Source organism: Serinus canaria, chromosome 11 (genome assembly GCF_022539315.1).
Source record: "Serinus canaria isolate serCan28SL12 chromosome 11, serCan2020, whole genome shotgun sequence".
In the NCBI taxonomy this organism is placed as follows: domain Eukaryota; kingdom Metazoa; phylum Chordata; class Aves; order Passeriformes; family Fringillidae; genus Serinus; species Serinus canaria.
This window is the reverse complement of record NC_066325.1, coordinates 4,994,327-5,019,184: the sequence shown is the minus strand read 5'-3', so window position 1 is coordinate 5,019,184 and position 24,858 is coordinate 4,994,327. Positions and strand designations below refer to the sequence as shown.

The window sequence follows — 24,858 nt, the reverse complement described above, 5'->3', positions numbered from 1 at the left end:
TTACAGGAATGCTGAGCTGACACTGACAATCCATCACCCTGGGGACAGGCTGGGTTCTGTTGGGCATCTTCCCACAAATACAGGAACCCCTTCAGCTGTGCCCTCCAGCAGGAGCTGCCCACAGCAGGGCAGATGTGTCTGCCCCAAGTCAGGAGCAGTCCACCAACAGGAGTGGAAATCTGTGAGCAGAAGCCTGGGTTGGAGTCCTCAAAGTCCTGTTAAATAAACCCAACAGCATTCTTCCTGAAATTGTCCTTCAGGCTTCCCTCTCACAAAAACCACACTGAAGTTTCCTTGGCCACACAAAGATTCCCAGAATGAGAGATCCAGCCTTTCTCCCATGCTTCTCCTGCATCACCCAATGCTGCTTAACAATCTCTACTGCAGGTTCACTTTCAATTTTGAATTTACTTTTCTAAATATTTCTTTAAATTTTTTTTTGTATTACCATTTATTTATCAATAATTTAGTCTATGGTCAGCTTCACTAAAACTCTTGCTTGGAAATGATCAAACTGAGCAAGCACAGCATGTCAATCAGCAGCTCTGGAAGAAGGGGTATGGATGCTTTTAAGCTCTGCAAATCTTTAGTTTTGAAATGTGTACCTGCTTTTTTCCCACTCACCATATAAAATGTAAGTCCCAAGTGGTTTGAGAAGACTGAGGCCTTTCCCAGTATTTTCTCCACAAAGACAGTCCAAAACAATATCTACTCCATCTGCTGAGATTCTGAAACAAGGAAAAATCTCTTATTTGCAGTAAGATACACAGGGCAGGTCAGGGTCAGGCTGGTTGTTAACAAAATGCTAACATTTCCCAGGTCCTTTAGAAAGGACTCTGAGACTTTGACTGTGAAAATTTTATCCTCATCAAAATACATTTCAGACTCATTCAGTGGCACAGTGCAAGTTCTTCAGGCTGGTCAACCCATGCCTCTTAGGCATTAAAGAGGGGGAAACCATCTTGTTCCCCCTTTTTCAGGGCTTTCAGTAAAATCATATTATCAAAAGACAGGCAACAGATAAAAAGTTCTTTTTTGACTGAATGAAATACCAGAGAATGCTTGTTTTGTGAATAGAGAAAAAGAACATTTTTCTTATTCACATCTAATATTATTTTTCTGAATTTGTAAAAAACAGATCTTATTATGATTTCTTTTCAGACAAAATTACTTGTAAAGTTATTTGCAGAGTCTTCTTCTCCAGATATTTTATCAGCTAGATATCAGCTAAGACTTAAATCAAGCACAAAGAGAAGTCACCAAGAGTGAAATCCAGCTCAAGTGTTACACTCAGGCCATTTGGTGCTGTTTCAATAAACAGTTTGCATATTTATAACTTTCCAACAGCTCTGTCAATGCAATGGCAATATGATGCTGAAGAAGAAAAAAAATGCACTGAATATCCTGATTTAGGCTGGTAGTGCATCTTTCAGCTTCCTCACAAAACAAAGGTGAGACCCAGACATCCATTGGTTACAAAAGCAGCAAAACCAGGCAGCTTCACTCCCTGGTACTGCTGCCACATTTGGGACAATGAATTGTTTCTATTCAGGCCACTGGATGAGCCTCCACTGCAAAGGAATAAAAATTTTACAATGAAACACCTTCTGGTGGCTTCCCTGGTTGAACTGATTCCTCATCCCCTATGGACATTTCCACATTCACAACATCTCTTATGGATCTTTTGGGTTTTTTTTCCATTTGCTTGGAGTCACTGGTGGTTGTTTGGTTTTGTTCTGTTTTTTGAGTTTTCTCCCTGCTGAATGCCCCAGTGACCTGCAATGAAGCAGGTTCCTGCCACTGCCCTTTCTCCATCACAGCTCCATCCTTTTCTGCTCACAGACTTTTAAGAAGTGAACACTTTAAGCAGGACACAGTACCCAGCTAATATCCATCAAACCAAACCAAACACCATTCCCCTGGCTGCTGCTGCTGCCAAGAGACAATTTGTCCAAGCAGCATTCTCAGAATTACTGCTGTAGGTTTATTAAAAATCTTCTCAATGCAAAGGGAAAATGGAAGGATCTGAGTAACAAATCAGAGTACTGGCACATTCTACAGGGTTACACTTGTGTCTTGCAATCAGGACTACTCACTGAGCTGATATTAAACACCTCTGTGCCAGGAAAGAAGCACAAACTTTCCTGGCTCAGGGGTGTTTAAAATCACCTTGTTTAATACAACCTTGTTACACCCATGGTTTTTTAGCTCTTGTACCCACCCTGATTTCTCCTGCAATACCAGCCTGCAGTGCTAACAGCCCAGAGAGAAGATCTGCCACCTCCACCAACACCAGTATCAACAGTTAGACAAACTGAAAAACAAAGTGTTTGAAAGCACATAAACAGAAACACACGCAGTGACTTCAAAAGGCAACAGGATGATTTTAATCTGAATGCAAACAAACAAAATCTAAGGATCTGAAATTAAAGCAGACATCAAGTGCTCTGATATCAATTCCTGGCAGATGATAAAAACCCAGGCAGATAAAAGCACACCAGAGAACTCCAAAACCTGGATACCTTCCAAATCCACTGAAAAGATCTTATTTGGTGCATTACAGTAGGCAAGCACATATGCAAATGAAGGCAAAGTACATCCTTCTGTTAGGACCTTTAAATTTCTTTCAATTAATTTACTTTGCTCACAACAGATGTCCAAATAGGGACAGGGATTGAAAAATTTTATGTTGCTTCTCAAGACATAGGAGATGCTTACTGTCCTGTCCCTCGGGGACAGATGGAATAACTGGAATAAACTACAGCTCCCAAACTCACAAATGCAGTGTTTTCCCATCACTCTGATCAGCCTGGTGCCTTTCACAGTATTTTGCCAGATATATACAGACCTGACTCAGGGAAACACAAGATTACCTTTTAACTTCTTGAACATAGTCTGCGTTCCTGTCAAACAGGTGAGTTACCGAGTTTTTGATTGCTTCATGTTTGAAAGATGAAGCTGTTCCAAAAACAGTAACATTGGGAATGGTTGAACAGAGCTGAGCAACAGCTTGACCCTGCAAACACATTATTATGTTAGTTCACTGACATGGAAATTGGTTGACAGAGTTTGCAGCTGCCCATTCACTCCTGACACAGCAAAACCCGAGACCAAGCATGTGCAAGCACTTCCCAAAGCAGTTTATTTCCACTGAAATGCAGCTCAGCCAGAGGAAAAAAAGACACCTAAATCACAAGGATATTCTGAAGACAAAGCAGTCCTAATACAGCAGGATCATGTCTCCTTATGGTCTCAGTGGGAGACAGCAAGTTGCTGTAAGCAGTGCTGCATAATAAAGAAAATCTGCTTTACCCCTTATTGATAACAATAGCTATTACTGACTATTCAGAATGCAGGAATAGCCCCCAGTCACACTAAGAGAGGTCTGCTGAGGCAGGGCCCCAGGCTCAAAACTGATCAACAGCCTAGAGCATGTCCAGGAAAATCATTCTTCCTCCTGGTCTGGGCAGGAACCCAGTGGCATCCATCAGATGCTATGCCATTCTTTTGGTAGCACTTGGGGCATTGAATTATTTGTGCGATCAGGTGTCTTCACTTTGAGTTTCCAGTTTTGGGCCCCAGAAGGCCTTTATTGAATTTTGACCTCTAATTTCATGAGGCTGAGAGAAGGGAAGCTTATCCAAAAACCATCCTAAAAGGTCATCTTATTATGACCCTAGGGTTTTTTTTCACTCTTAAAACACCAACAAAAGGAAACCAGATGTTTGGTAGCCACGCCCTACCTCTTCTTGCAACCACATTATTCCACTGGAGCCAGCACAGTCACATGGATATATCCAGAAGTTAAAAAAATGGCATTGTCATGCTAAAAAAACTGTGAGATGGAATTCAGCAGACTTACTTACATCTACAGCCTGAAGATTGTCATTTGTAAACTGTATCCATGACTAGTAAAACCACCCAGGGACAAACACATCTCTGCTCACTCCAACCAGAAACCCTGATTATTAGTTGTACATCCCAGTAATTAGCACTTGGGTTTTATTTAGAGCAGGATAATTAGCTAACCCTGCATACCCTGGAGGTCTTGGCATCCTCATGGATTCTGCTGAATGTGACTCCAAGCTGAGCATCACCAGAGAGGGCAAGGTTATTGTTTATAAATGGTGGCACCCAGGAATTTCAGAGAGGTTTGCTGCTGGGTTACTCAGTAAATGCCTGCTCAGCAAGGCACAGCTCAGGAGATCCTTTAGACAGGCAAACAGACACAGAAAAGAGAGCAAGAGAAGGGATCATTCTCCTTCCTGCTTTGCAGATGAGGGATGGAACACCACAGCAGATTGAACAGCTTGTCCAGCAGCTCAGAGAAGCTCACAGGTAATGATGCTTCCTCCTGGCATGGTAAACCCAGCCCCAAATCAAAAATGACCTCTTCTTTTTAAAATTATCCATCATCTTCCTGGGTTGGAATCCCTAATCTCTCAAAAATCATAGGAAAATCCATTCCTGAGGGTCCTCATCTTGAAAGATGTAAAGTTTTCAGGGAGAAGAAAATGTTTCACTATTCTCATATTTCATGTCTCTATTACTTACCATCTCATTCTAAACCATTCCCAGACTTTAGCCTCTACAAATAACAAAATATAAAATTAAAAGAAAAAAAATGGGGATTTTGTAGCTGTTCTTTTCTTAGTAATTTTCATAAGCAATCCTCTTTTCTCACTTTCTGTGTCTCGCAGAAACCCAACACCCACGGTGATTTAGATAAATCAGTAATTTATAATGCATGGCAGTTGAATGAAATTCTGACATTATTGATCTATTCTCTAATTAGTTTTCTGCATTTTCAATCTAACTTGGGCAGAGAAGGGCTAATGAAAATATCCTGAATCAAAACCACCAAATGTTTAAAAGGTCAAATATTCAAGGAGAAAGCATGTTGATTTTTATCCTCCAGAAGACCATTAACATTTAGCAAACTGACAGTCAGGTGAATAGGAGAAATGCACAAAAACACTGGGATGTGAAGAACCTATTTCCTCCTGACTCAAACTCTGTAGTACACCTCTCCCTCCCCCCAGAGATAAGCTTATCTGAAATCCCAGATCAGCTGGGAATACCTTCCAGCTTTCTGTAGATATTTGAAGCCTACAACTGACTCATATGACCAGTTCTTTTATAATTGGATGATGTGTTTTGAAGCAATTCCACAAAACACTCTCTTCAGTTTTCTGAAATCTTAATTTGAAGTTGACTCTCACTTATCTCTGTGCCAAGGAGTTTTAGCTGCTCTATCAGAAATCTAGGAAAAAAGGCTGATATTGGACTTTTCAGGCTTTCCCCATCAAAAGTGAGAACTGAACTCAACCTATGAACTCAACCATTTCCCTAATTTCTGTGGAATTCAGCTAAGCTCCAAATCAGCACCGTGGCTGTGCAAGTCACTCTTAAATCTCCTTTCTAATCCCTCAAATCATGCAGCTGCCTCTGGATTAGTCACCACTGTTCACAGGTTACACATTTTAATTGCAAATGCTGAGACCAGTGTTTAGAATACCCAGAATTCACAAATGAAGCATCCACAAAGGGTTTTGCTGCTGAAGCCCTGTCCTGTCCCTTGGATCCTGACAACTGCCCTGTGGCAACAGGGACACGAGGTTTTCTGTCCCCTCCCTGCCCAGGCAAAACCACATCAACTCTGCTGCCAGCCTCTCTGGCTTTGGAAGCAAGAACCATGTTAGCAGGAATAGTCATGAACTCCAAAACCTTCCAAGAGGGTGCTAAATTACACAAGAATGGGTTGAAAAATATTCTTCACAAATCTATTTTTTTCATATACAATGCCAATTTCTACACAGAAAATTGGCATTGCTTTCTGAACCTAGGATCAGAAAGACCAGATTCTTGCTTTCTGAACCTAGGAAAACTGGTAAGTTTTATAGGCAAAAAATAATTATCAGTTGGACAATTAATGTTACCTTTAATGGAATTTAGCAGTCTTTGGGAACAGAAAATAAATCAGGCAATTCACTGAAGGGATAGACATGGTTACACAATATTCCCTTAAAGTGGAATTAATTGCCTTTAATATACTCATATATTGTACATGCTACTTATCACAGAATCATAGAGTCATTCTGGATGGAAAAGCCCTCTCAGACCACCAAGTCCAGCCACCAGCTCAGCACCATCACCATGTTTTATCACTAAGTCATCCTGAAGTGCCACATCCACACATTTTTGAACATTTCCAGTGAGGCAGAGCATCATGTGGTGAAACCTTAGAGAAATTAATGGCTTGGATTGAATAGCTTAGACTAAAGAAATTAATAGCTTGGGGAATGAAGGATGGCTGCTAATGCTGGATGTGTCTCCCCAGCCTCACAGTCTGCTTGATGGATTCCTTTTCAAGGTATCCTGTGAATTCATAAAGCCAACATGCTGAACCTGATCTACAAATATGATTATTACAGAAATTAATATCAATTTATAGCTTTACAGTAGTTTTAGATCCAGGAAATAAAGAAATCCTTCACATTCCATTGCTTTAAAACCCAAGCCTAAGGCTGCAGGATTGGAAACTTCTCCTACCAAGATAATCACCTAAAAGAATGGAAAAGTAGTTTCCTAGGAAGTAACAGTGAAATAGACTGTTTAGTGCATTTCAACAATTTCAAAGAAAAAAGTGATCCACATTCAAAAGTCAATATAGAAAGCATGAATAGAATGAAATTTACTAATCTAATTACCTTGTTAACACAAACCCCATGCTGGATGAAATATAAATAAGGTGTACAAGGGAGTGGCTTTCCAAAAGGGGTCTGACCTAATGGCCCCAGCCTGTCCCAGCTGCACACTGGACTACAGCAGGGGTGGGCAACAATCCTTTCAAGAAAACATCTTTTGGCTACTGTGTAAACTGAGGGCAGCCTGAGAGAATAAACCATGTGAAAGATCCCATGTAAACCATGCAGCAGGAGAGGATAAACCATGTGAAAGATCGCATGTAAACCATGCAGCAGGAGAGGATAAACCATGTGAAAGATCGCATGTAAACCATGCAGCAGGAGAGGATAAACCATGTGAAAGATCCCATGTAAACCATGCAGCAGGAGAGGATAAACCATGTGAAAGATCCCACGTAACCATGCAGCAGGAGAGGATAAACCATGTGAAAGATCACATGTAAACCATGCAGCAGGAGAGGATAAACCATGTGAAAGATCCCATGTAAACCTGCAGCAGGAGAGAATAAACCATGTGAAAGATCCCATGTAAACCATGCAGCAGGAGAGGATAAACCATGTGAAAGATCCCATGTAAACCATGCAGCAGGAGAGGATAAACCATGTGAAAGATCCCACGTAAACCATGCAGCAGGAGAGGATAAACCATGTGAAAGATCCCATGTAAACCATGCAGCAGGAGAGAATAAACCATATGGTAAAAGATACCACCCTGCAAAACTGCATCAGTAAAGAATTACCATTTCTATGATATATTTCTGCAGCCTAAAGGTGTGACAGCATTTTTAAAAAGAGCATTCAGACTTAATCTGGCCCAAGAAACTTGTCTGGAACCAGATGTGAGAAGAATCCAAGTTCCAAAATGCTTCTATTCCACCTGAGCATCCCTGAAGATGCTGTGAAGTACTCAAACACAGTAAGAAAACTGCAAGGGGAATCATCTACTGATCTTGTGGCATCAGGAAAACTTCTCTGGTGTTAGGTGAAGTCTGATACACAACATTTCATCTCCTGAAGGTGTCATTTCCCAATTACGGCAGAGGAAATTGGAAACCAAACACTGGGTGAACATTGCAGAGTGGACAAACTAAACTGTGATTATTGGACAAGCATAAGGCAGCATCTGCTACACTCAGCACAGCACAAATCAGTTTTGGAGTGGAGGCAGGGGGAGAGTGACCTGAGATAATGATCTCTCTCACCCTCAAAACATTTTCTGCAACAATTAGCAGGGTGTGTTTTTCTTACCCCTTTGCAAGATTGTGCAGCTGAGCTGCACCAGAAGCTCTGGGCTGAATCTCCCTCTGGCACAAACCCTCTGCAGCTCCGTGGAGCTGCCCCAGCAGAACTCTGCCAGGGGAAACAAATCCACCTGCAAAGGCAGAGCAGCCAGGGGAGAGCTGGGCACAGCCTGAGACCTGGGACAGGACATGTCCTCTGGAGTGCAGGGCTGAGAGAGGCAAAAGGAGAAGCCTTTCAAAGGCTGCAGCTCGCTCTGCTCAGGGAAATTGCTTTCTGAGCATGGCTCACTGGGCTTTTGTGTTTGATGGGAGATTGTGCTCCGAGGCAGTGCCTGGGAATGGGCTGGGCCATGGCACCAGGACTCTCTGGTGCTGCTGAGGGAGCACATCCATGGCCTCAGAAGCCTCCACCAGCAGCTCAGCCTCCACTGCCCTGCCTGGCTTCAGCAGCTGGGTACTTAGGGCAGCCCAGACTTGGTGACACAGCGTGTGAGCTGATTTATCCCCTTCCTTGGCTGCTCCTTGGAGGTGAAACAAGAGGAAAGCACTTCCTCAAATGCAGAAGAGCTCTGAACTGCTGATATGAAAGCAGCAAGTGCAGCCTGGTACCAGTGGAGGTGCCAGCACAGTGGGCTGGATGAAAGCCCTGGCACAGTGGGCTGGCCAGGACCAGAGCAGGGGAAGTCAATGCTAATTCCTCCCACCCAAGGAGCTCTGACTCAAAGACAGGAGTGCTGGTTAATGTGCTCCTCCCTGCCAAGTGCACACAGAGCAGCCTGCCCATACAATATTTAAAAGGATCAGGAATGCTGTGAGATCTGTTTTAACAGGATCTGGCTCTCCTACCCCCTTGCTGCTGCTGTGCTCCCAGCCAGCTCAGAGCCCAGGAAACACATCCACATCTGCCTGGAGCAGGACCTGCCTGGAGCATGACCCAGGAAACAGACATCTAACCTTACAAAAGCAGGGTGTGAGCAAACAAACCTGCCTTCAGCCTGAAAAACACAGGCCAAGGAGAGATTTCATGCTGAGCTTGTTGTAGCTGTAAACATATATATCCTACCAAAAAGATGTGCCCCAAGAAGAAAGAGGACCTAATTTTAATTAATGGGTAACATCATTAAATAAAAGATACATTAACTCTAAAAGAACAAAGATGCATTTACTGGCCATGAATAAATTCTGGAAAGTTTTCTCACTGGCTAAGACAAAGTGGAGAGAATCTGAACAGATAAACAGGTGTTTTTTCAGGAAGAAATTAGATCAGTCTCTTGCAAGGGTTCCTAAGTGCTGTCTGTGATAGCAGGTGACTAGATTCACTAAGAAATGCCAGTTCTTTGTCAGATAAAATATCACCACTTCAGTGATTCAGCTGGGAACACATCCTCAAATATTTGCAATATATGCAGGGGAGACACAATAAAAAAGAGGGCTCCTGCCAAGCACTAACAAATCCTGCCAGGATGGCCTAAATCTGTTGCCAAGTCAGATTTACCCTTCAAATTCAAACACGAGAACTGCATCTGTAACTTACTCTGCCTGCACTTCCTTTGCTGCTGAGCCTGGAAGGGAAGGTCAGAGTACAGCTTCAGGAGAAGCAGTCAATGCTCCTGCATGGAAGGTGGTTATTTTTAGCATCTGCAAGATCAAAATGCCAAAGCATTGGCCAATAATTCTGCCTTGAGTCTGAGGAGTTAAGTGATGAGACTGGTGTTTATAAAATCTTGGTAAATAACCAAAGCTTTGTGCTCTAAATAGTCAGAATAGGAAGTACATGAAGAACAAACAAACAAGCAAATGCACATAATGGCTCTCTCTCACAAATATAAAGCCCTGGAGGAATTAATTTTCCAGGTAGATATCTCAGAAATAGGGACTGGATTTATTGAAGCTCAAGGACAAAAGCATAATGCTTTTTTCTTTTCTTTTTTTTTTTTTACTACAACAGGCCTGCATTCATACTAATTCAACAGTTTACATAAATAATTGTGAACAAAACTTTATAATCTCATACAAGCCTGTGCTGTGGCTTGCACTGAATGCACTGACTTAGAGAGTCTTTGAAATAAAGAACTAATTGCCTCTTGGGGCAGACCAGTCCCAGCAGGGTGCACACTGCTGCTCAGGGTTTTTGGGGTCTTTTCTTCAGTTGTCACTTTGCTTCACTTCAAAGAGATGTGGGAGTGTATTTGTGAAGGGAGCTCTCTTCCACTGTCTTACAGCCTTTTCAAACATTAATTGCAGAGCTATACAGTTAAGACAGACCAGTATATGTCCTGCAGTAAGTCGTATCTTCTGGCAAGGTCATTTTTTGAGCATTAATGTTTATTGGAGATGTTTAGTGTTAGCTGGCTTTCTCCCTGATTTAGCAATCAGTACAGAAGGCCACTTGGACATTTCTAAAGCTTAAAGCATTTAAACTCTATTTGTATGAGACAATTCTATGTTTTGTTAATTATTGAAGTGTCTTGCTACCCAATTTAACAGTTTAATCAGAAGTTCTAAGTGTTCTGCCAAGCAGAGGCCTGAAAGGGGAGCAAATGGCAACTTTGTTAGATCTGAGTCAGCAGCAGGACTTGAAAAGTGTTCATCTCTTGTCAGAGCCTGAGGGAATCAGGGAATGCAACTGTGAGCTGCTCTGTGCTCTCTGAGGAGGCTCCTGAAAAATCTTCAACCTCCTTCCCTGCCCAGGGTGGGGGCTGAGAGTCGCCCTCTCTTCACTGCCCCTCTCCCAAGGAGGAAAAAGGAGCCAGGAGAGGCAAAGCAGCCCCTTTTCCAGGCAACCAAAATCACCAAGGTGGCCCTGTGAAAACCAGGTGTCATCCTCCCTCCAATCCCCCCTGGAGGCACTGCAGCAGCTCCTCCTCCCCGAGGGAAGGGGGCAATGTCCCAGGGGCCAGAAGCAGAGCTTGGGGGTGTCCCCTTGTCCCCTGGCCCAGGGACACCTGCAGGGGCTTCCCTGCAAGTGGCCACATCTCCTTCCCTGGCCAGGGGAGATGGCAGGATGCCCTCTCCAGGGAGGGGGGCAGGGAAGGCACTGCTTTGGTACATGGAGCATCAGTCAGGTCTGTCACAGAGACACCTGTGTGGCACTGCTGTCATGGCATTTCTGAGAAACCTTCCATGTCCAGGAGTTTTCTCCTGGGAAGCCTCAGAAAAGAAATGTAAACAATAATTATTGATTGCTTTGGAAGGTGGTCTGGAGGTCGCTTACCAGCAGCTGCATCTTTCACTGGTTCCATGTGAATTGTGTTGATTTAATGTCCAATCCCAGTCCAGCTGTGTTGGGACTCTGGGCAGTCATAGGGTTTTATTATTCATTCCTTTCTAGCCTTCTGATGTATCCTCTCTCTTAAGTATAGTTTTAGTATATAATTTCTTATTAGAATGAATAGAATAGAATAGAATAGAATAGAATAGAATAGAATAGAATAGAATAGAATAGAATAGAATAGAATAGAATAGAATAGAATAGAATAGAATAATCAGATTATATCATATCATATCAGTCTTGTGAGAACATAGAGTCATAGAGTCAAATTCTCATCTCTCTCCTCATCCTGGGGACCTCACAACACCACATGAGACCTTTTTCAAGACAGGTTGTTTGGTGTGTTTCTTTTTTCTGTCCCTAATCTTCTGATGTCCCCTGGAACTTCTGGAATAAATAAACTGACTTATCTCAAGCATTCTGGCAGACATTAAACCTGCAAATCACACTCCAGGCACAGAGGAGAAGACAATTGCTATAGTTACCTCACTACCAGAAGTATCTATCAACAGAAGAAGGCCACATAAATAAACTGAGATAATACCCAAGAGTAAAGGTCCTAGAGAATCTTCCCTGTCTCCACTTATTGAAAAAGCTGCAGGATCCCCCTAAAGAGGGCTGAGTAGCCTGAACAAAGAACCTCACAAACATTTTCGAAGCAACAAGTTCTTTTTCATAAACTGCCTGAAGCAGCTAAAATAATGATCTTGCATAATGAGAAATGAACAATTAGAAACTTCTAGTCCCACAGGGAGCCTATTGTCTCATTAAAGTGTTCTGGAATTTCTCTGACATTTAGAAACAAACTGGACAGATTTGCTGAAAGTGGGGAAGGGCATCCTATCCATTAAAGCAACAGCACAAAAATAACTCCTTCTATAGCAGCTTCAGTGCCAGTTTTCTGTTCATTAACAAAGACCTTTGTGAGGATGATGTGCCCAATCTGAAACTGTCAGATTTTTCACAGGATTAACAGACACATTATTAGAGTAACACAGACCCCTCTGAAATCCTTATGTCTGCTTAGCAGAAAGAAAAAAAAATCCAATCACCTTCAGAGTTTTATTTTACCTGGAAAACCTATCAAGCAATGGGAAACTTTCCAGTTCTTGCTCTCCATGCTCTTCCCTTAGAAGAAACAAGGGGCTGTGTGAGGCCCTCTCCCCCAGGACAGTGATCAGCATCCTGCCTTGCAGGCTGGCCAGCCCTGTCTCCCTCTTCCATACAGTCCCCCTGGATCCTGCACAGCCCTCCATCCCTTCCTGGCCAGCCTGGCTGCTCTTCCTGCCTTCCCCTTGGGAACTCTGCTCTGTTTAACTGCTTAGCAAGTGATGGATCTGATTTCTCCTTGCTCTCCTGGCAGCCAAGCAGGACCCATCCTTCCTTTAGCTGCTCTCAGAGAAGGTTTGGAGCAGCCACAGCAGAGGACCAGCCAAAAGCTGCCATGGAACAGCTGGGATGAGAGAGGAAGCCAGCAGCTCCTTCCAGGAACAGCCCAGCACAGAGGCTGGGCACGGGAGCAGAGGGGATGTGAGAGCTGACATTAACAGAGCCCTACCAGTCCCTCAGGAACAGGAGGAGGAAATAACAGAGGTGAGTGAGATCAGAAAGTGAAACCAACACAGGAGTCTGAAAAAGGAGGGGAGTTCAACTTCTCCAGATACACAGCCAGGTGCAGGGATTGCTTTGGGGCTCATTCTGTATGCTCAGCCCTCAAAGGCTCTGAGCAGTGCCAGGTGGGCAAATGGCCTTAGAGCTACAGCTGAGACTGTGAGGGCTGTGCAATATTCCCCTGAGTGTGTGGCCTCACGTTGCTTTAGCAGCCCTGAATTCCACAGGAAGGGATTGAACCCTACAGAACAATGGTCAGCCCCAGCACTCCGGGCTGTGCTCTGTGATCCGATTATAAATTCCATTCATTTACACCAGTGCTCCAACAGGACAGACCCTTCAGTGCCACTGGGATTATGGCTGGCTAAAAATACCTTGTACAGGGAACTCATGAATTTATTCCTTTGATTACAGCCTTCATTTATATGGGAACCTGAAAGAAGGGCCAAGGGCGCAGAATTAAGGATGGCGTGTTTGGGGCTGCCCACCAGACCCCAGCAGAAAACAAAACATTATTTTAGCACAGAGAAGGCATAACAAGAACACAGAAAAGGTTCTCCAGTTTCAAAGGCTGCTATCTGCTAATGGTCTCAGCTCATAAAATCTGTCTTATGAAAAAGGACTGCATAATTTCAGATGTAAACAAACTCCCCAGTCAATATTGCAATGTTATGCACAAAACCTTAACACTTTCAAAAGAAAGAGATTTTTCCTAAAAGATATTTCAAGGAACTGGGGGCACAAAATGCTGACTCTCATTCCCTGTGTGGCCTGGTATTCCCACAAATTCATCCTTTGCCCGTGCCACACAATGCCTCCTCAGGAATGATCCAAACTACAACGTGCAGCAGCCACCACTGGCTACAATTCCAAATTTGTACCTTTTCCTCAGGGCTCACATGAGAACTTTTCACTGCTTTCAATCCCTCTACAAGAAGGGGAAAAGAAAATCTTTCCCAATGGAAGCACCACAGACTCTCACAGGTTGTATGTGCAGGAGTGTTCCAGAGGCACATTTACTATAAAGAGGATTATGGTTACATCCAAATACCTTTTGCAGGGAGCTTATTTATTCTTTTCACTGCACCCTTCTTTAACATAGAAGTACAACATGGGTAATTTCTGGAATGCAGTATTTGAGACAATGCTTGATCCTTGATGTGCTGACAACCAGTTAGGGGGTTTTCCATGAGATTTTTTTTTCATAGAGTCTAGAGCCATAACATTTTTATTTCACCAAAAGCTCCTGCCAACCACTCACATCAGCATTTTGATGGGAAAAAAGATGCAGTTCCTCCCAGTGCAATCCCTCACACAGAGGAACATCACATCAAACTGCAGGCTCTGGCTCATTTCAGGAATGAAGATGCACCAGACAGCCAGTTACTCAGTGACAGGAAAGGAAGAGAAGTTCCAACTTACCACCCCTCCTCCTGCTGAGTGAACCAGCACAGACATGCCTTCTCTCAGGTTAGCAACCTCAAAGAGCATCATGTAGGCAGTTACAAAGTTCATGGGAAACGCAGCAGCCTCAGAGAAATTCATGTCATCTGGGATCTTGTAGACAAATTCCACTGGGGTGCACACAACTTCAGCCCAGGCATTGTAGTTCACAAAAGCCATGACTCTGTCTCCAATCTGCAAACAAGGAAGAAAACAAGGTTGAGGATGTGACTGCAGCTGAGGCTGTGGGGAGCACCCTGGGAGACCTGCAAGTGGAGGTGTGGGTCACTGCCTGACTGAGGGGAAAATGGTGCTCCACATCTTTGCAAAAATAGCAATTAACCTGTTCAGCTCTGGGCTTTTACTGTTTTTAATGTCAACAAAAACAACCAAAAGAAGTTAAAGCCACCTCTTCCTTTTTTTTTTTTTTTTTTTTTTTTTGTTTTTACTCCACTCCTCTCTGATAGAGCAGTCTTCTATCATCACTAATACAGATCATCCTTTGCTAGCAGAGCTCCCAAATAACAGATATAAAGGATGAAAACAGCATTCTTAGCAATAACCAGGAATTTTGCTAAAGAGAAAGAGATGAGGGGGAAAGGTTATAATCATATTGATGAGAAGCATGGAATAAAGAAAATTATACCTAGCATAATTGTCACTTTGTTTTCTCAGTCCTCACACTAATTTAAAGCTACTTTTCCTCTCTGTGGATTGAGAAGGGAAGGCCTTGTGCTCTGCTAGATGGAGCACATGAAAGGGTTGCAAAAGCTCTCATTCAGAAGATAACACCATCTGTACACACTCTCTATTTTTATCATCTTATTAACTGATTCTACCAAGATATATCTGTGATTGTAACCTCCACAGCCATGTGTCAGAGCAGAATTTAGTTCTACAACTTCAAATAAGCCACCTTAAACACCAAAAATATACCTTTGGATTTTAAGGCACTGCTAAATCTACAAAGTGAATTTGACAAGATTTAAATGAGCAATGAAATATTATCTCTCAATGCAACATTTCTCTGCTCAGTTTCTTCTGAAAATATGTGGTAGTGAAAGCACAATTCACTGTGGAGAGAAAAAGGCTTTCTGTAAATATCAGGTACAGTGGGCTGCTCCTAGGAGCCCTTCAGAGGTCCAGGCACACCAAGCCCAACAGTTTGTACATGGCCTTCATTGCAGCTTCAGGTTTTTAAAGCAGAGGTACTGACTCTTCTCAGATGGACAGGAGTAACAAAAAGGCACAACAGACTTGGACAGCAGCACTCACCTTAAAGCACAAATTGGGCTGCTGGCTCTGCAGGGGACAGCCACACTGAGCAAATGTCCAAAATCTTCACAGGCACAACTCTGACAAACTCTCAATGATTCCTCGCCACCAGCAACCCCGTGGCAGCTTTTACCTTGCCTTGGACCCTTTGCCTTTCTGGAATGCACCAACCAAAACAAGATCCTGAACCATGGAAGGAGCTCTGCAATGGAGCCACAGGATAAGGCAGGAATAGCATCAAACTCCAGGCCTTTGTGTTTTAACTAAATCTAACAGCAGCTGTCCCTCTAAAATGACTTTGCTTCTCTGCCTGATGCTCTCTTACATCCTACCAGTGCTCTCTAATGCTTTAGGAACTCCAGGTATGGAGTAAAGCACAACACTTTTGCCTTCAGGCAAGCATTTACAGCACAAGCACATTGTGGTCTCCTGAGTCATCACTTTTGCTTTGGGATATTGCAGGTTTGCTCCAAGCTAAGGGGCTGCTGACAGCTCTGAAGGGTTGTCTCTTTTAGAATGAGAATGCTGAAACAGAGCTGTCATTCCAATTCCACTGAAATGCCTCCTCCTTTTGAAAAACATTCAAATTAACAATGCCTCACTGCTAATCACTCTGTGGTTCCCTTTTGCTCTTAGAGAAGCATCTGAAATAGAAAGTCTGCTAGGATTAATTAGTGCAGATGTTATATGCCCTATATCCTTGCCATAAATCATAAATGATTACCAAAAAGAATGCAGAGAAGTCCCTCTTGGTGATTCCCAAGACACCTCTTGGTAATATTAAATACCACATTTTACCACAGAGCCCAGTCAGGTTAGACCTCATTTCTTGAGAATCATCCCCAAAATGGACAGAGACCAAGCCTGACATAGCTGTTATCATCAGAAAGCAGCTTTTTCTGTGAGTGGGAGAAGGAGTAGGCATTACACCTATTTTAGGAGGGCTTGAACTGGAAGAGATCTGCCCAGGGAAAGGAGGCCAGAAGATACAGGGTGCAGTCTTTGCCATTGCTGTGGACAGAGGTAACAGCCTAAGTCGAGGAGACACCAAACATCTGGTGTGCCCCCAGATGTGCAGGAATTCCACGAGGAAACCAAGAGAAGGTTCTTCCATCACCCCCACGGCATGCTCTCCTGCTGATGGATTCATCCCCAGGCACAGCAGTCACTCTGAGGGTGGGCCCTTTTCCAGAGCACTCCAGCACAGCCATGGCTACTAAGACTGCATGTAAAAAATAAAACCCTGGGGCTTGTTTCAGTGCCAGCAGTACAGCAGTGCACAAGTGTGTCAGAACAGAGGGGACACTTTAGAAAGGGACACAGTATATTCACTCAGGTGCAGTGTTATCCAAACAAGCACCATATGCTGGAGCCTTATGATGCCCTTTAAAAATAGCAAGGACTTTAAAAATGAGAGTGCTGATCTGGAGCAGAGGCTTCCTAGAGAATATTCTCCTTTCAGAGAATATTTTTGATATGGAGCACAGCTATGAAGAACAGATGCTAGAGCAGAACTACTGAAGCAGGAAAGGTTTTCAAACAGCAAAATTATCATTCAGTTGTTGTTTGTAACAAAATACATTGAGAGATTGCAACTAGTGTCAAGGCAGAGATGGGGCAGGAGGGGAACTGAGACCAATCCCCTAAGAAGATTGCACCACTGAAACCATAGCTGAAACTAAACTGGCCATTATCTTTATCCAACTGACAAATTTTAGCTGTTTGAGAAGATAAAAATTTTGTCTTTAGATAAAAATATTTATACTTCTTAAGATCCAGATATAATAAGATTGCAGAAAACTTGATTACCTTTTGACTCACTCTGCAAATAACTGAGATGGGATTGACATGTATTAACTCAGGATTTATTTCCAAAATTTTCAACCTACTTAGGCAATAAAATGCAAGTTTGCAATGAAAATAGGTGTTAAATATCAATAACAGAATAGGAGGCAAGACAAAATGCTGCTTCTATGCCATAAGAGATACCAGAGAGTCCATAACCACTTATGACAACTTTACTATGTACATCAACTATCTGTCATTTATCACAACCTGTCAGGTAAAATATTTATTTTTCCTGAGCAATCAGACTAAGTCCTGTATCCAGAATCAGAATCCTGATTTAATCTGCACCTCATTAATGCACACAGTTGTAAGAAGCAATGCTTACTGTAAGCAGGGCTCTGCTAACTCGAGGTCAAAAGCCTGGAACCAGAATCAGCAGCACCTGGGCTTTGAGTAAAAGAGCAGTGATGACAGGAAACATGGCCAAGAAAGGAAACTTAACAAGTTAACCTAATTTCTTTCATTTCATTAAAGGAGAGCACTCATGCTTTCCAGTTCCTATTTAGCCATCAGGATGTGCACATGGCACAAGGGACTTTCAGGAAGGATTTGAAGGAGATGACACTAGTGGATTCAGAATCTAATTCAAGAGGTCATTCTCACGCTTGGGAAGCAGCAAGGAAAAATTGACCTTTCAAATCTCAGCAGGGTGGTGAAGGCTGCTGTCACTGGCAGAGCAGAAGGGATTAGAAACTGGTGATTATTTATGTGAGACTTATAACTCTCACTTTGAAAATAAAAAAAAAATTACCTCAAATCCTTTCACGCTGTCTCCAAGAGCTTCTACAATTCCAGAACACTCAAACCCAGGAACAAGAGGAGTCTTAGGAGGGTTGTCAATGTTCCCCTGTCGCACCATCAGGTCAATAAAGTTCAAACCACTGTAAAACACAGGAAAAAATAAAATCAAGGCTATTACCACAGATCAAAGTAGAGGAGGAAAACTTGACCCGAGTGATGGCACAGCCAGAAAACCCCAGGGCAGTATTAAAATGCTGCAGGGCTCTGCAGGGTCCTTGGGAGCCAGCAGACATTCCCACTCTTGGGATGCTGAGCCTTGGGCAGAGGGTGCACGTGCCAGGGCAGCACAGCTGCCAGCAGCCCCAGACTGCTCAGCAGCCACACAGGCATTTCAGAATTCAGAAACACTGAATGGTGATTGCTACCCATGCACTACCAGCTGGCAAATAAAGCCAGGTCAATTTAAGAAGAAAAACCCAAGCCTCACACATTATATTTATTTTGGGCTAGGAGCTAATCTAGGATCTAACTGTCCTAACCTTTGATGTGACCCCAGGAATGCATCTTGTGTTTGTCTCAGGCAGGATTCTAAACTCAGGCATGGACTTACTGAGTACCAGATAGGCTTTTGTTTTCAAACTCTTCCTTTCTGGATCATGACTGTACATTTGTTCAAAAGTTATTTGAAGTCCTCAGGTTTGATGCTCAGAAAAAAATACAGGTCTTTCCCTGCAGTCTCAGCTTTGCAAAAATCCTAAAGCACTTTTGCATTGTCTTTTGTATCCAATTTTATTAAGGAAAACTTTGTGGTTTTCTAGGCAGCCACAAAAAAAAAAAAAAAAAAAAGGCACCACTTATCTACTATGTGCATATATTGATTACTGGCTTTAATGCCATAGTTAAAACTTTAAAACTCCTAACTAGCTGAACTACACTTCAGCATTAATGCATTGTTCCAAAACACAGCCCTGCTTTTATGGTTAGCCAAGCACACAGCCAGCCCTACTCACACGTGTGCTACCAGCAACAGCCTGGATCCATCACTTTACTGATGGGCACAAGGATTTATTAGATGCAGCCTTAGTCAGATACTAATCAAGACACAGACAGACTGAACTGACCTAACAAATCATCAGGCAGAGCAGACACCCAGCCCTAGCACAACAGCCTGGCATTCATGGGATGTGGGTCACTGGGGAGGGGGAAGGAAACCCCACCAGATGTAAGCATTCATACCTGTGGTGGAGGGTTTAGGAGCAACCTGAACCCACAACTTTCACCATAGCTTATAATATCAACCATATGGAAGGTTAAGAGGGGTTTTCACAGACTTAAGCTGGGAAATTTGAAATTATTTTGGAAAGATCACTTCTTATCCAGTGGGTAAGACCACCTCCTACATCGCCACTGTGATGCTGATATGAAAGAGAAATTCCAAATAGCAAAATGCCTGCAAGGCAGCCATTGTTTGGAGAAGAGGAACAAACAAACAGACAACAATTCCAAAACAAGCCACAAACCCAGAAACCCCACAGCACTATTGGTGGCAACCACAGCCTGTGTACATTAATTTCAGCGATGGTCTTTTAAAAGCATCTTTCCACACTGCAAGCCTTTTACAGAAAGTTAACTTTTCCCTCCATTCCTGCAAGGAAAGGCAGCTGGAGGCAGGACAGTGATGAGGGAACCTGGGCAGGAACACCCCCCGTGGTGTCATAACAAGTAGGCAAGAAGGAGATAGGTGGATATGCAAAGGCCACTGCTCTTTGCTCATGACAATGATCACAAATAGATTCCTTCTCAGGGAGTAAATTGTCAGGCAGTTTTTGAAAAGGCACATGTTCAGTTCTGCATCTAATGACATAATACTGGCAGTTCAGTTCTGTCCTAGTTCCATTTCTTTTTATCTGTTTTTTCCCCCAAAGAGGAACAAAGGGCAGCAAAATTATATTGGGAGTTCATCTCTATTGCAATGAACTGACAAGACCTCACACTAGAAGTGGTGTGACAAGGGAAGAAAAAACACTACATGTGATAAACAATAATCAAGTCATATGTTCTTATTGTTTTAATTACTAGTTGAACCATGGAGTGTTGACCAGGCTTTCTAATAATTTCTAGTCCCTTTATAGAGAGTTTCTTCTTCATTCACTTCCATCTCCTTTATTCTTACATGTGGTGGCATCCCTGCTTCTCTCATGCATGCCTTTATTCCTGCTCTTCTCCATGTTGAAGGAAGGACAGAAGCTTTATTTTACCTGAGAAATTTGAAGATCAGTAGATCTGAAAGCATGATTATGTTGTGTTGGTCAACTCAGCTTTTTTTTTTTTTTTCTTTCTTTCCTTAGAACAACCAAGAGGGCCTGAAGATGGATGGCAAGTTTTGTAGCTACACCCAAGACACCCAGCTCTTTCACTGGGATTCCATCAACAGCACACTCAGGAAAAGTCTGACAGCACAGAACATCACAAGAAAATACATCTCATGAAGAGTGGTAGGTTTAGAGTTAAGCACAATTTATTTCTTGTGCCACTGCAAACCAGGAGAGCCTGCTCTGGTGTGCAGCCAGAGAAAGTGACTCCTGAGCTTTAAGTAAAGGCATGTGCAGAGGGAGAAGTGTAAATGCAGAGCAATCCAGTGACAAACAGTACACAGCATGTTTTTAATCCTAAATCAAGAGCTGGATGCAAATGAAAATAGGGAAGGATATGAATTATCAAGATCAATATGTTGACATAGGGGTTCTGCAAGAACCTCCCTGTGGCAGAGCAGGGATGTCTCTGTGACCTGCACAGACTGGATTAACTGTGCATTACTGCAGACAGACTTTATCAAATATGGAATAACCCTTGAATCTGAATCTGACTTTCTCAGTCTGCAATGCTCTACCTTAACACCAGGTCCTTTTGAGGACCTTGAATATTATTCTCTATACTTGTGGTTTAGTTTTGCTGCATTTTTATTTCCCTTTTCTTAAGTGTGGAAAGCAACAGCCAATTTGTTTCTCCTTGTTCCATCCCACACACTTGAGGATGCCCAATACCTTCCATTTCAAAATCCCAAATAATGCAGAACACTCCATGACACGGTTTGGAGAGGTGCTGCTTTTGATCTGTCTTTCTTATTTCACTGTAAAAATCCACTAAAATTAATAACTGAAATTAATGAAAAGCCACAGAGCAAACAAGAGGACCATTGAGTTTTGCATTCTTGAAATCCTTCCTCTTAACCACAGCCAGCCAACTGCCCAATCTTAAAATTAAAAAAAACCAAAACAAACAAACAAACAAAAAAAACCCAAACCACCAACCCAACAAAACCAATCATGTCTATACATAAAGGAAATGTTTAAAATTATCAGGTCTCATAGGTCTCATGCTTTTTATGCAGAAACCAAGACCATATGAACAGACTGCCTTTAGGAGCAACGCTGATTCTCTTCTGCTACTCTGTTACACTTAGGATTCCTTTTATCTGCTCCAGTTTTTTTAAAGTGCCTTTATCTCACAGTCACAGCGTCAGAAGGGTCACTTCTGCCTCATTCCTCATAATGCACATGCCCACAAGGAAGAAATAATTATAAGAGAAAAAAGAACAATAGAGGGAGGCAATCACAGGACACCATTGCTTATTCACAGAACCCATCTGAAATACGGCTCCTGTTCATTCCAGCTACTTGTCTCAGCTTTTCAACACTCTGTATCCCAACGTTCTGATGCCTGCAAACTACAATACAAACAAACACAGGAGTTTCAACTCCTTCATCATTATCAATCAACAATTATTTCAGGAAATATGCAGAAGCTGTGACTCAGCTTGGACATCGATGGCTGTTCCATTTCTTAGTCACTGAATGAGCCTAACACATGACTCATCTCAGCTGACACATTTTCAATTGGATCACTGATATTCCAGAACTTCAAAAGAATTATTCATCTGGCTTAGTGCTAATAGCAGCATATCCTCCATCTCCTCCATTTCTAGTACCATACTACGAAGTGTACACATACAGCTTAAGGGGTCTAAACACGTGATTCAATTGGTTTTATCCACAGGGAATTCAGAGACCACACAGAACTTGTGCTTCTGCTGGTGCACTGGTGTATACTATTTATCAAGCATGTGCATATCCTTCTTAAAATAAAACTTATTTTTCTCCATCAATTTGTTGAGTCAAAAAATAATAATAATCATCTCTAGTGGTGGTCAACTACAAAACTGATTCAACATTCAGAATATGTGTTTTGTAAGGAGTATTGATGACTGGAACAACACATCTTGTGTGTGCTCAGCACTGCCCACATCAGCCTGTGCACGCTGCCCTGGGCAAAGCCAACCCCTCTCACTTGGTCTCACAAGTCCATCATCATCCCAATCAATCCTCTGCATTTACAGGCTTGGGTCAAGAGGATCAGCAAATTGATTTTGCCTTGCCTGGAAGCACACTTTGGTGACCTGGGGACATTTCAGCCCTGTGGCCATTTCCAGTCAGGAATGACAAGCAGATGCTCTCCAGCCTGCAGGCTCCTCCAGCACCAGGGGAAGCTCCCAATACCCAGGGGGCATTGTGCAGCCTGGCAGTTACCTGTGGAGCAGCTGAGCAGGTCTGCTGATGTCAAACTGCACGCTTGCAACTCACACAGCCCTACAGACACTGCAGCCCTGGAGAGCAGCTGCAGCTGTGGCTGCACAATTCTATTTTACAGCCAAGTGCTCTTGTGCAGGTAGCCTGCTATTTGTGATACTTACACAGCTACTGGTTTCATGAAAGTGGAATTCATAGAGGTACTGGAAAGAGCTGTAACCCCCTGATACATTTAGAGGATTATAACCATGTGCTAATAACATTTTCAGTTTTGCATGTTAACTTTTGTTAACCCAATAGCTGGGAAAAAACCACTCAGGAAACAAGAACCATTAGTTCTATTCACTTAGCACAGAATTTCTTGCATTTCCCATTGTGGCTAGAAGAGAGAAAAAAAAAAAAGCCCCAATACCAAATGTGAATGCAAAAAATCCCAGCCCATTATTTACTAGCTCTCATGCAAATTAATGGACATCACTATTTTTCATAGGCAACACCTTGGAAGGGGGAATACTCACAATGGTCACAAACTTTATGAGCCCCATTAAAAACAGGATAGAAAGTATAGCATCTGAACAGGTCAAGACACATTAACCTACCAGGATATTCCAAATCTGAAGAAGATTCACTGATACATGATTCAAAACAAGCTCACTCCCCCATACCAGTAACATTTTTAACACAAGTTCCTTTTAAAGTAAACAACTTGGCCTTCACCTTGGAATTTATCTGTCTTCCAGAAGCACCATGTTTTCATACAGCAGGAAAGGACAACAGAAGATAAATCCTTGCCTAGGCAAAATTAATTCAGTCTTTGGTAAACATCAAATTGAGTAGTAAGATCCTAATGTGGCTTCTGTCACTCAAAAAAATTAGTCCTATTTTCACGGAGGAACATGTGCACTAAGAACCAGCAATCTAGGAATATCAGTCTACTCTGCTTGTCTGTGAAAACAAGCAAAAAAAAAAGGAAAGATAAAAAAGCCATCTAGGAAAGCTCGTTTCAGGATGCTGCCAGACCGTAGCCACTTGTCACCTGGACACAGGGACTAACACTGGGAAATTCTCCCAGCCACGCTGCCGCAAGCAGCTCCGATGAAAAAGGATGCTGACTTAAGTAAGTGATTCCCAGGAGAAAAACAACAGCCAGTGTGTCAGAAGGGAAAGAGACAGGTGCTGAGCAACACGCACAATCTGGCATCCACATTTCTCACAGAAACCCAAACCCCGAACGCACTTGGCCAGGCTTTCCCCGCCCGCCCTTCTCCTAGCTGGTAGCGTGAAATACCTCTGACAATTTCCTTCCCTTCTCATCCGCTGCCGAGCGCACACGAACCCCGCTGCCCGCCCTGGACCGGGGAGCCCGGGGCTCAGCGCTGAGCCGGGGGTCCCGGCACCGCCGGGGAAGGGCCGGGGCGGCCAGGAGCGGGGCTCCCCCGCGGGGAAGCCACAGGTGAGGGAAGTCGGCTCCAGAGCCGGGGCAGCGGGGCTCGTGGGGCGCGCTCGGAGCGCAGGGATGCCCGGCCGCAGGGCACGGCCGCCAGCGCGGCCACCGCGGGACCCGCACCCCGCCCGGCCCCGCGGGTCCCGCACCCGCCCGGACCCCGGGGGAGCGACAGGACGAGGGGCGATACTGGACCAGGCTTTGACGCGGATCTTCAGCTCGCCCTCCTGCGGCTCCGGCATGGCTTTCTTGGACACGCGGAGCTTGTTGAGCCCCCCGAAGGCGGACAGCACCACGGCTCGCATCTCCTTGGCGTCCCCGGCGCGCAGGCTGCCGCCCGCGCCGCCCTCGGCCGCCTCCCTGCCGCCCTCCTTGTCGATCATCTGCTCCGTCTCCTCGGCTCGCTGCGCTCCCTCCTTGGCCATGGCGGGGCTGCGGCGGCTCCCGCGGTGCCGCCGTGCGAGGCCGGTGCCGCCGTGTGGAATGGCCGCGGAGCCGCCGGGGCCCGCCCGCCGCACTGCACCGGCTGCGCAGCGCCCTCCGCCCCGCGCCGCCCCCGCGGCGCCCCGCGCCCGCCGGCACCGGCAGCGCCCGCAGCAGCCCCCGGCGGGAATCACACAGCCGGGCCGGTAGAAAGGACCTCTAAGATCACACAGTCCGCCCTGGTGACCCATCTCCACCTTGTCACCCA

General features: G+C 43.9%; 1 protein-coding gene and 1 long non-coding RNA gene across 3 annotated transcripts in view; one reads left to right on the top strand and one right to left on the bottom strand.

Moving 5' to 3' along the window:
• VAT1L (vesicle amine transport 1 like) overlaps positions 1-24,646 on the bottom strand; it is a 56,045-nt gene extending 31,399 nt beyond the window's left edge. The window contains exons 1-5 of the mRNA XM_050978992.1: positions 24,363-24,646; positions 18,148-18,277; positions 14,253-14,468; positions 2,874-3,016; positions 625-728 (exon numbers count right to left, since the gene is read on the bottom strand). Coding sequence (XP_050834949.1) covers positions 625-728; positions 2,874-3,016; positions 14,253-14,468; positions 18,148-18,277; positions 24,363-24,592 — 823 coding nt within the window. The 5' untranslated portion in view covers positions 24,593-24,646. The remainder of the gene's footprint in view (positions 1-624; positions 729-2,873; positions 3,017-14,252; positions 14,469-18,147; positions 18,278-24,362) is intronic.
• LOC127060046 (uncharacterized) lies at positions 170-22,302 on the top strand. 2 transcript variants are annotated; one of them, XR_007778580.1, is made up of 3 exons: positions 170-387; positions 20,486-20,632; positions 21,529-22,302. It is a non-coding gene; the product is annotated as an uncharacterized LOC127060046 (long non-coding RNA). The 2 variants fall into 2 exon arrangements; XR_007778581.1 differs by having other exon boundaries at positions 20,486-22,302.
• Positions 24,647-24,858: the final 212 nt, after the last annotated feature.